Source organism: Pteropus alecto, unplaced genomic scaffold, assembly GCF_000325575.1.
Source record: "Pteropus alecto unplaced genomic scaffold, ASM32557v1 scaffold134, whole genome shotgun sequence".
Lineage (NCBI taxonomy): Eukaryota > Metazoa > Chordata > Mammalia > Chiroptera > Pteropodidae > Pteropus > Pteropus alecto.
The window spans coordinates 6,463,105-6,477,423 of record NW_006436283.1 but is presented as its reverse complement, the minus strand read 5'-3'; the positions used below and the strand labels follow the sequence as shown (position 1 = coordinate 6,477,423).

The following is a 14,319-nucleotide window of genomic DNA, read 5'->3' as shown; positions in this document are numbered from 1 at the left end:
AAAGGTTACCATGGCAACGCACTGCAGCGAGCACAGGCTATGTAGCTAAACAAGCCCAGGAGCCTTGGGAGTCAGTCCTCTTTGGGATGACCAACTGGGGGGGCGGGGGGTGCTGACACATCCCTTAACACCTCTAGCTCCAAAACGCCATGACCTTCAAAATCGTCTTTCGTTGAGACGACTGATTTAGTTTTAAGATACTTAGAGCTGTCTTCTTTCTCTGGTCCCAGGAGAGGAAATACACCAGAGAGAAGAAGTAAGAACAAAACACTAGAATGCATACAATCCAAAGAGATATGGGAGGCTGAACAGGCTGTGCTCGCTGACAGAGACAGCCCACGTGGAATGGGGCTTCTCGTGAACCCTTTAAGGCAGGATGCGCCGACCCCGTCCCAGATGCCAGAGCTGTTGCTGCTGGTTATGCAGTTTCAAACCCCGATTCCACGTCTTCTCCACCTTCTCCATCCTGCTCTGAGGATGCCGATCTCAGTCAGTGGCATCTATTTCCTCCCGGTTTCACGGGCTCTAAACCAGCTTCCAATCCTTCTTAGGCACTTTCCATAACAGACAAAAGGAACAAAACATAAATAAACAATTGTGATCTTAAACACTTGACACCGAAGTGCCGCCTGTGCTTGCCTAGCTTAAGAAGCCCTTGCAAAAAAAATAACATCTGAAAAACAAAACAAAATGATACGAAAGGAGCCCAGATTGCCAGGCTTTTGGCAGCAGCCCCCTAAATCTCTGGGTATAAAAGCCTGGCAGGAATATCCTAAAGGGGGCTGCTGCTGCCCAAACCACTTGTCTGTTCTGTTTCCCAAAAGCACATTAAAAACACATTTCCTGATTTAACAGACTTACGAGCTGAAATGAATGTGTCAGAACTCTTATAAAGATGATAGAACCTGCCGGCCCAGCGAATGTTAAATTTTGCATAAGGAGACAGGATCCCTAACTCCTCGGTAGACACTTAATGAATATTTCACACAAAGGGCCCGGCAGCTGTGCTCTAAAGGCTCCCAGTGAATTACATGGGTTTTTATTACTGCCTGGATTAGCCTCCTCTCGTCGCTTCTCATTTTCCCCCCTCGCCCTCCCTTGTGCATGGCAAACCAGCCCCTCCAGACTGTCTGCGTCATGCAGTGATCGAGGTACGGGGTTGGTCAGTGTACTGGTTGAAGTGTTCCCTCAAAATACATGTCCGCCCGGAACCTCAGAATGTGACCTTACTTGAAAATAAGGTCTTTACAGATCTAGCTAGTTAAGAAGGGGTCCTGCTGGATGAGGGTGGGCCCTCAGTCCAATGACTAGCGTCTTTATAAGAGAAAGGAGAGGGAGATTCAGACACAGACACACGGACACACGGACACACGCACGGGGAAAAGGCCCTGTGACAATGCTGTAGACACCGGAGTGATGCAGCTACAAGCCAAGGAATGCTGGGAGCCACCACGAGGTCCCAGAGTCAAGGAAGGAGACTCCATAGAGCCTTCGGGGACAGGGTGGCCCCAGTGACGCTCTGATTCAGCCTTCGAGCCTCCAGGACTGTGAGAGCATAAGTTTCTATCGTTTTAAGCCACCCGGTTCACGGTGCATTGTCATGACAGCCCTAGAAAACATACAGTCAGGAGAGCGTGTCTACACCTGCGAATGTGTATTCATATTACTCTCTGCCAAAGCTACTTGAGTTTATCGTTCCAGGTGATGGTGGCAGTGGACAGCGCTGCCCCACGATTTCATTAGCAGACTGTCCGCCTGCTAGCAGCCTTCTAAAACCAGACTTCGAATCATATGACTTTCTTTCTAGTTTCTCTCTCTGAGTCACTTTTCAACTTCCTTCTCCTCTTTTCCATACTGCTTATTTAGCATCCCCAGCCTGGCCAGGTGTGAGACCAACAGATAAGGAGACAGAAATACAGCGAGAGACCCTAAAAGGTAGAAAGAAACAAAGAGAATCAAGTTCTCTTGCCATCCGCCATTCCTTCAGGTCGGTCGGCATCCGCAGGAAGACAACTTGTCAAAACAATTGCTAAACGCCACTAAGGGGTTTGACTGGTGTCCCCCTCAGAGTCATATGTTTAATTCCTATTGTCCAGTGCCTCAGAATTTCACTACGTTTGGAGATGGGATCTTTAAAAAGGTAATTTAATTAAAATAAGGTCAATAGGGTGGACCCTGATCCAATATGGCTGCTAAGAAGAGATCAGGACACAGGCAGGCAGAGAGAAGACAGTGTGAGGACACAGGGGGAAGGTGGCCACCCATAAGCCACGGAGAAAGGCCCCTGGAGGAACGGCCCTGCCAGCACCTTGACCTCGGACTTCCGGCCTCCAGCACTGTGAGGAAATCAGTGGCTGCTGTTGAAGCCCCATCTGCGGAACTATGTCACGGCGGCCCCAGGAGCCCATCCAAGTGCCAACTGCCTCCAGGTCTAGGCCTTGTGAAAACGCAGGCCCGGCAATCGGGGCTAAAAACAATAACAATGGTAATAAAAGGGCACGCAAACAGGAAGAATGCTACTTGAGTGCTAAATATTAGTCAGGCAGAGATATAACTCATCAGAAGCAAAAGAATCTATAAAACGTATCCGCCTAATAATGTTCCCATGAGCGACGACACAGTGACAGCCACTCGCCACCCACACAGAGCCCCGTTCGAGCGGGAGTTTCTCTACCACTTATTTTATTTGGCATCCGTGGCGCTAAAGCGCTCCTGGTAATTATTATTATTGAACACTTTGTTCCTCGTCTTTCAGCAAAATGTGTCTGTATTAAAACGTGACGCATCTTAATAGCCTGGGCGCTACTGCCGCGTGCTGGCAGGTTTGGCGCATTCTCAAACTTTCAGGGACGAAAGCCAGGTTATGAACCCCAGTTCAGGGAGGAGGCGGCACTGCCAGGGACCTGCCTGGTTTTCAGTCCCCGGACAAACACCTCTCCACGGGGCCATCGTTTTCATTTTGCAAAACCATGGTTTCTAATCTGTCAGGTGGTCCAGGAAGAATGATTATTGGCAGGTGAATTCTCCCATGACGAAAGAACACAACGTCAAGGCAAAATCGGTCTGTAAGCAGAGTTTCTCACAGCTTATGTGTCCTTGACTTAAGTACTTATTTACTTTTTCCCTAAAAATGTTAAGCCTTGGAATGATTTACAAAAAAAAAAAAAAAATAGCCACTTTACAACTAAATAAATTCCTAAATTAAACCCACCTCTTTATCTACCGGAAAATGATGCCGACCCCTGTTCCTTACAAGTTTATGCAAAATTACAGACCATTCTCCATCTGCCATGCTAACGGATCAATGAACAAAACCTCTCATTCTTGGAGTTTCTCAAAATAAACAACACACTGAAATAGAGCTGCTAATTAGTAAAAAGATGGACCGATTCACTTTTTACTATCCTTCTTTAGCCAAAAAGAGTGCTAGTTAGGAAGAAAATGTGCTCCTAGGCAGCTGAATGAGGGAGGCAGAGGCTGAATGAGGGAGGAAGGTCTTGGACCCATCTGAAGTGTGACGGAACTTTGCCTTCCAAAAACACTTTTTTTTTTTTTTTTGGCATAAAATTCCGAGAGGTTCATAAACTCCATGGTGCCCATTCATGAACCCCAGATGTGCAGAACCGCTGGGCTCACTTCTAGAATTTACTCAACAATATAAGTGCTCCCAGAGACGTACATCTAAAAATGGCCTCTGAGACATTCTTTATAGCAGCAAAAATCTGAAACAACCTAAAGGGGACCAACTAGGTAAGATCGAGGCCAGTAACAAGACTGGGATGAACTGATGAGTGACCAAGAAAACAAAGACCAAAAAGTGTTGTTCGGTGAAAAGCATAAGGCGCAGAACAATGGGCCAAGGATGACTGTATAAACGTAATATTTCTGAAAGGATCTAGAAGGAACTAGACACAGTGTCTGTGCCTGAGATGGGAGCTTGGACCGTAAGGAAGTTAAAGTTGGAAGAAAAATTACTTCTTTATTTTTAGTCCATGTTATTACTTTTTTAAATTAAAAGAAAGCTAGTTGGAGATAAATAGTTCAGTTGGGAGAGGGTGGCGGGGAGGGAGACTGACAGTTTTAAAAGAACTGGTTTAGCTAAGTCCCCAAATATCCCTAGCCTTGAGAATAGCTGATAACGTAAAACGTTTGGCACCAAGGCATAAATAGGAAAGTATCTCATAAACGCTTTCCCAGCTCAGGCTGCTGCCACTGCTCAGAGCAGCTGAATCTTCTCTCCCACAGGGTGGCTTTTCTGCCTTTTCTTCTCGCTAAACCAATTATGGGACATTATAACAGCAGCGCCAATATTATTTTTTAAAGGCTTATGTTGTTCGCTAAATACTCATTAAACCAATCTCCTTGCTCCATTTACAGAGAGCTTAAGGGCAAATCCAGATGGTACAAACAATGCATATTCAGGCTTGATCTGCAAGGGCCAGTCATCAAATAGCCATTATCAGTTTTAGAGTCTTCAACTGCCTGACACCCACAGGTGTGTCCAGGTGAGAAGAATACCGACTTCGCAGAGATGGCTGGGCTCGCTTCATCTCGGCAAGCCCTTCGGGAGCTCCCCAAAGGGCCACGTTTGCCTTTGTATATAAACAACAACGGCAAGCTCGTGTCGCCTGGTCACCTGGCGACGGGCTGTGACTTGGTCTTCCTGAGCAGAGGACAGGGCTGCATCTCCCTCCCACAGAGCCTCACTCTGGGTGGCCGAGGAGACCCGGCGGTCCGGAGAGACTGTCCTGCACAGCCACCTCCCACGGCCCCATATTCCATGGCCCCATCGGAAAAGATCCACTGACGGGATCGCCACTGTTGACCTATTTTGACTGACAGGCACTGACCTTTCCCCTTAAGATTAAAAAAAAAAAAAGGCGGGGGGGGGGGGACAGAATAAAATCTGGCCAACCTTTTTCATCCTTGAGACTCAGGGCTGTAGCCTTCAAGGGGTCACAGGGTCGCTAGCCCAGGATAGCCAGTGAGAACCAACAAGTCCTCTGTCCCCGTGTTCCCAGGACTGGCCGTGAAAAATTACAAGGTTTACGGGAGGACAGTGGCCCATCTGAGTCACCAGGCAGTTCCTGACTCTCCAATAAAAGAGGAATGGCAGACAACACCTAAGTGGCTCTGATCTGAGTATAAATCAAATGCGTGATCAGTGGCAGGGGGCAGATTTTTTTTGTATTAACCCTCTATCACTTCAGTTCATGTTAAATTTTTATGTCCTGATTATACTCCACATAGGAATTTGTGGGAGGCAGTGAGGATTAGCCCAAGTGGAGAAGATACTCGAGTTCCTCATGAATAATTCATGCCGGACATAATGTGAACACGTATAACTGAGAATCAGCTGTGGCATCACTGTCACTTTTGTACACTGGCTGTCCCCGAGGTCTAGAGATCACCTTAGCCTACACCGGGTGAACACATATTAAAATGCCAGCATGGAAACGTGAAGAGACTTTTCTCCCTCAAATCATTAATGTGAAGATGGTGACCAGTCGCAAATCTGTTTTCTCTCCAAGTCACTCGAGACGAACACGGGGCAAAGGAGGACACCCCCATTCTCAGTCGGAGGTCTACAGAAGAAGTGGGGCGCCTGGGGCTTTCAGGCTAAAGGCGGGCCTTAAATTCAAAGGAGAAGAATCCATCATCACCTCTTAGGCGAATCGGCCCTTAAATTAGCCGACGCCCTCAGTGACTGGGCAACGCGGGGGTGTCCTATACCGAGAACGGAAAACGTCATCCTTCCGGTACATCTCCGGCCAGGCCTCTAATTCCTCTCAAGGGAAACGTTCCCTCTGACTTCAAAGGCATGACTTTGCTGTCTGTTTTCAGGTTTTCTGGCTCCAAACTGAATCAGTGAGAGAAACATGCACAGTTCCCCAGATGAATCAAAAGGATGAAAATGAGAAGGAGCGTTCAGGGTCCTTCAGAGACAGGGAGACAGAGGAACCAAGGCCCATTCACTCTAACCCAAACCAGCCCAAGCCCATCTGAGGGGTCCTTGCCCGTGGTCCCAGTTAGGAAGACAACCAAAAGGCACCGCTACCTCCTGGGCACTGAGCGGGTGGTCTGGAGAACAAATGAGAAAGGCGGGCCTGCACCAGACACCAGCTCGGCCCTGCACACCACAGGGAAAGGCGTTCGGAGGGAGAGGACAGAGCTCCCGACACTCCCCAGGGTCTGCAGCAGGGCGCTTGCCTGCGAGAAGCCCAGCTCTACCTATCCGGATGGAAAGTTCAGTCTCAGGGAGGAGCAGCCTGGGGCCCTCGGCATCAGACTTCTTTATCAACGCGGGGTCCAAGTTCAGGGCCAGGGCCGTCTGGGGGTCTTCTGCTGCACCCTGAAACAAGAAGCAGTCACTGTAACACCTCTACCGCCTTCGTTCCCCAGACCCCTCCGGCTCGGCCAGTCTCTACCGAGGGCTCCAGGGCCGCTGGGCCAGTCCCTGGGCCAGACCCAGCCGTTGGCAGGCTCAGTCATTAGAAAGATGACAAGCTTTCTGACTGCAGAACTTTTAGGGTGACAAAAACGGGACCTGAGGAGTAGGTGCTGATCCTAAAAATGGAAAAAAATAAAAATAAAACACATCAAAACCCCACTCCACAGAGCAAATGGCACCAGGGGCTCTGTCCCTGCACTGTGAAAAGAAGCCCACGTGGCAGGTTCGCTTCTGGCGGCCTCAGTACCGGAACCGAGGCTGATATCTTTTCGGAATTTATCTTCGCTTTTCTCATGAGGTGGAAAGGCGGGGAGATCCAAACAACGAGACCTCGAAGCGGGGAACGTGGGCTCCGTGGAGGACACACATGTGCGGAGTGAGGTCCAGATGGCCTTGAAACAGCCACGTCCCCCTTCTGCTTTGTCTGTCACTACTTAATTCGACTGTTTTTGCATTAACCAGGCAAAATCCCCATGTTTATTTAACAGATATTTATTGACTGCCAACTGTGTGGGTACTTGGTGAACAAGACAACATCCCAGCTCTTACGTTCCAGCTCGGAGCAAACAGAGGAACCCACAGTGGGGCCGTGAGCTTCTCCTCGCAAGGCCTCGGCGGTCGGAACCCCCGACCCCCCGACGGCTTACAAATGCGCGGGACCTCGAGGGGAACGAGGACCACGAGGGGTGACCCCACCGGCACAAACACCTCCACCTGCATCTAAACACCTCGATGCTAAGGGAAGGTGAGCAGAATCAACTCGATGGACAAAGCAGACATTTTTTGAAAACCAGGCGAAAATAGTTCCCAACACACAGAAGTTTTCGCTTAAAAAAATGTATCTGTAATATGGGAAGAGGTTTATGATCCAGTCACTGAAACGTAGCCATTTACAAGCGAATATGAAAACCGTTTTCCCGGGTAAATTTCTCTCATGAAGGAGTTTCACCAAAGTCACTCCTGGCTGTGCCTCACACACACACACACACACACACACACACAGATCAGAAAGAGAATCTAATGACTCAGACATTTTATTTCATTATTTCTTCCCAACTAAAAGTTAAAAACGAAAACATAAACCCCGCCTCTCACGTTGTCTCGTTTGTCTAATACATCGATACTGTCCTCATCGTTTATGTGCAATGTTCTCTGCAATGCATATGAGGGTGCCAACATCTCACTTAACCTTTTTTAAAAGGGGGAAAGAAGCTTCATGGCTCTCGGGTCCCTGTACGGACTGCAGGATTTCACCTGCTGTCACTGGGAGAAGCACAAAGAAAGGCAGCCTGTCACACTGTATCACAGTCAAGGTTGACACTACAGATGGATGGAATCCTGGGGACAGCAGGACTTCAAGAAGGCCAGTCTCTCCCCCTGTAGAAAGCCCCTCTACCCACCCCCCCAAGTGACAGCTGGTGTCTATGCCATGTGCCATGGCCACAGAGTCAAAGCTCTTTGTGTATATGCTTTAATTATTTCTAATCCTACATCTCATGCTGACATCTGAGGAATCATGGCAGCAATAAACGATGTGTTTCAGTATGAGAGTGTCAGCTGACCTTCCCTCCTTCGTCTCCCTTCTTTTGATGATGTGATTGATGCGTAATCGGAGGAAGGAGTGGAAAGAGAACCTCTTCGCACCAGCAGAAATGCAGCAGCCCTAACATGCCTGAAGCTGTCTATTTGACTGGAGCCCGTTTAGTAAGGAGCAGCCTGGAGAGAGCCTACTTTGAACTGAGAACGGGGGTTTTCAGCAGGGGGGCTTTTGCATCCCCACCACAGGGGGCATTTGGAAACGGGCATTTTTTTAATGTGGCTGTAGGGGTGGGGCGTGATGCTGGCATCTGGTGGGCAGAAGCCAGGGATGCTGCTAAACATCTTACAATGCACAGGACAGGCCCCCTTGACAAATGACCCGGCCAAATGTCTACAGTGCTGAAGCTGAGAAATCCTGCGTTAGGAAGATTTAGGACAATCGGGACCCCAAAGCCCCCTGTATGACCGGCAATGCTGGGAACTCACAGACCCTCTTTTTGCCACAGAGATAAGAATTTTGCCACTCTCTCTAGGAAGCCCGCCCGCCTTCATGTATCTGGCAAATTCTTATTAACCACCAACCGTGTACCACAATTATTCCACGTTCTAGTGATATAAAATGGCCAAGTCCTCTGTCTGCATGAATCTTGCATTCTCCTTCCAGAAAGAGACAATAAACGAACAATAAATTATAAAACAGAGTGCCAGGTGGTGATAGTGTTGAGAAGAAAAATAAGTCATAGCCACAGCGATCACAGCCACCCTAGTATGACAGCCCTGTGTACTGGGTCCCAGCATCTCACACAAATAAGATGCTGAGACGGTGGGGTTGGAGCGAAGCCCTGAAACCCAGGGAGGAAGCCACTGTGACTCCGAAGCCTGTTTCAGGCCAACGTCCCCCTTCCCCAGCACAGCCTGTCACCATGCTATCGATCTACGTTCTGTTGTATTGCTTTGGTTCAGGGCTGGGGTTGGGGGTGTACGAAGAAAATCCCACCCCAACTCCACTGAGAAGCTGTCCTGTGCACAGCCTGACAGAGACCCAGCACTGCCCTGTACCACCCCCGGCCACGCACTGCACCGGGCATTCGGGCTCAGGAGCGCGGGCCGCCGTGTCCCACGGGGACCGCGGGGAGCCCCCTCAGTGCATGCGCAGACGGCTTCCCCGCTCACGCCTCCGCGTGTCTGAGCCCAGTGCTGGTCATCCGGGCTTGCCGTCCCAGGCACGAGGAAGACGACAGCTGGCTATGGATGTTTCTAGAATCATGAAAGGTAGAGCCTAGAGTGTAACCCACAGGATGCGGTCACCTCTGGGTGAAGTCTACCATGGCAAAGGAGAGCCCCCTCGCAAAGCATGACTGGTAAGTGCCACTGGGGCCAGAGCTCTGTAGGACCCGCACCTCCCAAAGCTCGTGTCCCAATAGCTCCCTTCGACATCCTCGCCTGTCTCTGGCTCTTCCCCCACTGGAATGTGTCACCGCTACGAACAACCATCACGGGAAGCGACGCTAACCGACCTCTGACGCTCCCAGCGCCCTTGCAGCAAGCCGGACGGTCACCTGACCCCCGCACGCTTCCTATCACGTTGATTCGGGCTGGGAGATGTCTGTGGTGGTTCTGAGCCCCCCACACATACCCCACCCCACCCACCCGCCTCCGTGCAGGCAGTTTCTGAGGTCTCTCCCAGGTCAAAAGTCCCTGATAAAGAATGAAGGGAAAGACCGGAGGATTCACTGGTGTCTCCTGCCAGCCACAGCTAAGACGAGGCCTGCGTTATACCTCAGTGGAGAAAGAAAAGAGAATCTCTAGAGAAGCGCCCCACAACCCCCCACCAGGGACTCAGGGGCACTGACGCTGCGGAAGGGGCCTGGAGCCCCTGCCTGGGCTTTGACTCCCTCGCCCCTCCCCCACCACCTGCCTACACCTCTCAGCATCCTCACTTAACCCAGACACACAAGGTGATATTAAATAATTAATGCTGTTTTCATTACTGAGAAATTGCAACAATAATGACACTTGTAACACAATCTTAAATTATTCCACAAAACGGAAAAAAATTAAATGTCGCCCCTTATCACCAGCCAGAATATGGATGACGCTTATATAATAGATGACCTCTGCTGGGGAGCCAGGCAGTGGCCTGCTGCCCAGGGCCAGGCTGGCCCAAGGGGCCAGCCTCAAAGCAAACAGGGACACAGAGTGGCACAGACACTGAGGCAGAGGGTACAGTCCTGTCTCGGGCTCTACCAGGCAGGTAGCTGCCATCTTCCTTGCCTCGGTTTGCCTACATGCTCAGGGATCATGGGTCACAGCCAGGAGGCCTAACGACAAAGAGGATGACAATTCAAAGCACGTGGTCCCTACTAGTTTCTGGAGTGCAATGCACCCTGCCCTTTCTGAGGCACTAGGATTTCGCCTCTAATTCAGCGTGAGTCCCTTCTGCCCGCAATGGCATCGCAACATCCAACTGATGGCCAGCGAGGCAGGCTTTCAAGCTTCTTTCTAATTGTTCCATACTTGATACTTTGAAAATCCTGGCTGAAGAAGCCCAAGCGCCCTCCTCCAGGAAGCCTTCCTAGATGAACCCAGCCTAGTCTGAATTAAATATCCCTCCCTCTTTGTGCTCCCCTGATATCCCACACGTGCGTCTGTCAGAACATTTGTCAAACTGCACGGTAACTGTCGGTTTCCTTGTCTCTCTCAAAACCATGATTCTTAAAGCAGAAGCTGTGTCTTCGGCTCCACGGTCAGGGCCCAGCAGTGTCCGTGTTCAATAACTCTTTAATTTTCTGCAACGAACAATATTACAGAATCTCCAAAATGAGAGGAGAAATGATGTACAGCATAAGAAAACAAAGGTCCAGGTGAGCATGAGACATTTAGGCCTTGAGAAGGCAGGAAAGACGAATTAGCACAGAGAGCGAAAGAAAGGGCTTTAAAGTATTAAAGACATTCTAGCTGATGGCAAAAAGCATGACCTTCTACCCACGTCCAGCTTCTGTCCTTCTGATGACTGTGCGAGATCCTCAGTATCGGCCCTGAGACCGCGTGAGGATGGGTCGTTGGCTGCCTACTCTGTGACTCTCCACCCAAACGCTCCATCTCCAGTTCCTTTCTGGCAGAAATACTCAGAATGGGGCAGCCCAGCTCGCTCCCCTTAAAGGTAAGACCTTCCCACCCCAAAGCCCATGAACCCTGCGAAGCCACATCTTCCAGCTTCCTGAGCGTCTCCTCCATGACCTTAGCCTGAAGGTTTATAACGGCGGAAGTTAATTATGGACTTCTAGCCATATTTAAGCTGCGTAACTATGCTATTATTCGAACTATCTTTTCAGGGACCAAACTATCTCCTATTTCTGATGTCCAATTACTATTCATAATCAAGTCAACTTAATCATATTAAACAGAATTTAAAGAACCACAACTCTGCAAAGATACAGCTCTACAACGGTCTGCAAAGATAGCCCTCCAATAGCTGTTCCAGATAAGTGGCTCCACGCTTATGTCCCAAAGAACTGGGTCTCCTCCTACTAGCAAGGCTGACAGAGATGGGGCTTGGCAGTTTTCCAAACCATTATGTTTTTTCCTGTAACTTAAAAGAGAACTTCTCCTTAAAACGATAATTCAAACCTAAAGGAATGGAAATACCTAAGTATAAGGAGGCATTTTCTTTCGAATCCTCAATGATTATCCCTCACTCTTAAGTCACTCCTAAACCTGGTCCTATATTTTATTAAAACGCACCCATGGAATCCACTCTGAGGCTTTCCTGGCTTGTCGACAGTTTAAGAACGCCCTGTTGATCTTTTGCTGGCAATGTTTTCCGTTCTAGGTTATCCTTTTGGAGGATAACAGATGCCTCCAGAAACCTGCTAAAAGACAAGATTTCTCCTCTCAGGGAAAAAATGCACGTGTATCAGACACTCATTGCTAGGTAACAAAACACCCTAAAATGACCAGTTATTACTGCTCTGAAGTCCACAGCCACTGGGCGCTGCTGTGGACATGCCAAGGTTTGGTGAATACTGCCTGGACTCATGTGCGCATCTGTGGTCAGCTCGTGGCTCGCCCAGGGGTTGGACGGTCTAGGATGGCACAAGCACCTGACAGCTGGCAGGCCGTCAGCCAGAAGCTGGCGGACTGGGACACGTGGATTCTTCTCCATGTGGCCTGTCATCCTCCAACAGACTAGACTGGGCTCGTTCATATGGTAAACTCGGGGTTCCAGGGGCACCGAGAGAAGGCAAAACCAGTGTCAAGTGCTGTTCGAGTCTCTGCTTGCACCACATTCGCTACCATCCATCGAGCTCAGCAAGTCAGTGGCCCTCCGGACTGGAGGGGTGGGTAAACCAAATGTTCCTTCTGTCAGGAGACACCCAGTGTCGCAGTGTCAGAGCACGGATGGACCAGGGGAGGAATCTGTGGCCATTTCTGTAACCTACCTCAGCACATACGCATGGACATACAAAATGTTGTGTGTAGTACTGAGAAGCCCGTGAACTTCACGCAGCCCTCCACGGGTCTAGCCCACAAACAACTGCTCTCGATTAAACCCACACACTCAGTCTCATTAGCCCAGAGCAGTGCTTCTCCAATGGGGACCCAGGGACGCATTCTCGACGGTCTGAAAGTTTTATATAAAACTTTAATTTTGTATTTTCATTTAAACGATAATCTAAAGGAAAAATAATACCAACAAGCTGAATCACCAGAGTGACCCACTTTACAACTAAATCCTACGGCTCGATTTCGGTGCCTTCATTTGTATTCGTGTTTAAGATCGAGTGCGTATTTCCTTAACAGTTGGGCACTAAGTGTTGAGGACAGACTCAACAGACGGATGACATGGCTGAGCCAAAGCTCAGGGCAGGTCACTTCATGGAGCCCTGTGCAGACGATGGAGTTTGCCAAGAACTTCTAGAATAGCCATGAGGGAGCGGACTCCATCCAGCCATGTTCATGGGACAGACCCATGAACCAAAGGGAGCTGATCATGGCAGTCAGTACCACTGGCACTTATAATTGGGGGCTTGTTTTTAGCAAAGCATCATCTGCCACATCATGAAAACGCTGGTTTCAATTTTATGGATTTCGGTGTTTTGACGTGACCTGACAAGTTTTGGGTTTCATGACTACTGAAGAGCCAAAAGCATAAGGCCTAATGAGTATCTCACTTTATGCTTGTGCATATTAAGGCTGATAATTACGTATATAACATTACAGTAATAACAGCTTGAAACAAAGTTGGGAATGTATTGGTTTCATTTCCTTTCCAATGAATACATAGACTAGTAAAATAGGGAAAAACGCTGACCTACGGCTTGGAACAACGGATTCTCCTTCTCGGGTGTGTCCCTCCCTGTCAACTGTCATTTAAAATGTAATTCTCTTCTGTGCCCAATGCTCAGGGTATTTAGCAAAATATAGCCATTTCTGCCTCTGTGTTGCACACTAACACTGAGAACTTCACAGTCCACAGTGACCTGACCACTGGTTTTCTATGCTCAAAATAACGGAAACTGTTTAAATCGCTGCTCTCTGTGCTTCCTGTAGTCGAAGCGACGTGCCGACAGAGACAACATACACACCTGTGTTTGTGAACAAAAGTCTCCTAATGACTTCTGCTGTTCCAAGCTGCCATTTCCCAGAGCTCCCTGTCCCGTGAGATGTTCCAAGAGCAAGGATTTCAAGGACAAATGTGGAGAGTCTCGGAAAGTCCACACGTAGGCAGACAAAGGCTCTGAGAAAGCCCACAGCAAGGAACTGGTATTGTCTATTTCCGCACTTCCCATACTGATTTGGCCACGTAGAAAACCTATGACTGACTATTCAGCAGAAGCAGCTTTGGGGAACGGGGCTAAAAGTAATTCTCTTCTGTGCCCAATGCTCAGGGTATTTAGCAAAATATTTCTCCTTGCACTGGAACATAATCACATTTTCTCCAGCAAAAATACAAATGGTGGATGGAGTACCACCATTCAGGCTCTTGGCCTGAATTACGTATCACTTTCAAAAATAAAGGTCTGTTTATCATCCTAAAGGCTGGGTCAGTAGAATTTGCCACATGTGTGTGTTCCTCCCATAATCGTTACACTAGCTATAAAAACCAGGAAGGTAATCATTTGATGAAACCCAGCCGTTTGTTTTTTTTTTTTACCACAATAAAAGAAATAATAATGATAAAAACTCAGCTCTTCCATGATCAGAGCTGGAAGCGACATCTTTATCACAGCACTGCTGAGGAGAAAAGGCTAACGTGTGGCTTATCATTGAGCTTTGACAACCAAAAAATGATTTTTCCGGATTCAAAGAAAAGAGAGAGAGAGAGA

The 14,319-nt window shown here is 48.6% G+C and overlaps 1 protein-coding gene across 1 annotated transcript in view; it reads right to left on the bottom strand.

The window, feature by feature from the left end:
• Positions 1–14,319, bottom strand: part of SLC39A11 (solute carrier family 39 member 11) — a 263,444-nt gene that overhangs the window by 173,658 nt on the left and 75,467 nt on the right. The window contains exon 5 of the mRNA XM_025047120.1: positions 6,232–6,352. Coding sequence (XP_024902888.1) covers positions 6,232–6,352 — 121 coding nt within the window. The remainder of the gene's footprint in view (positions 1–6,231; positions 6,353–14,319) is intronic.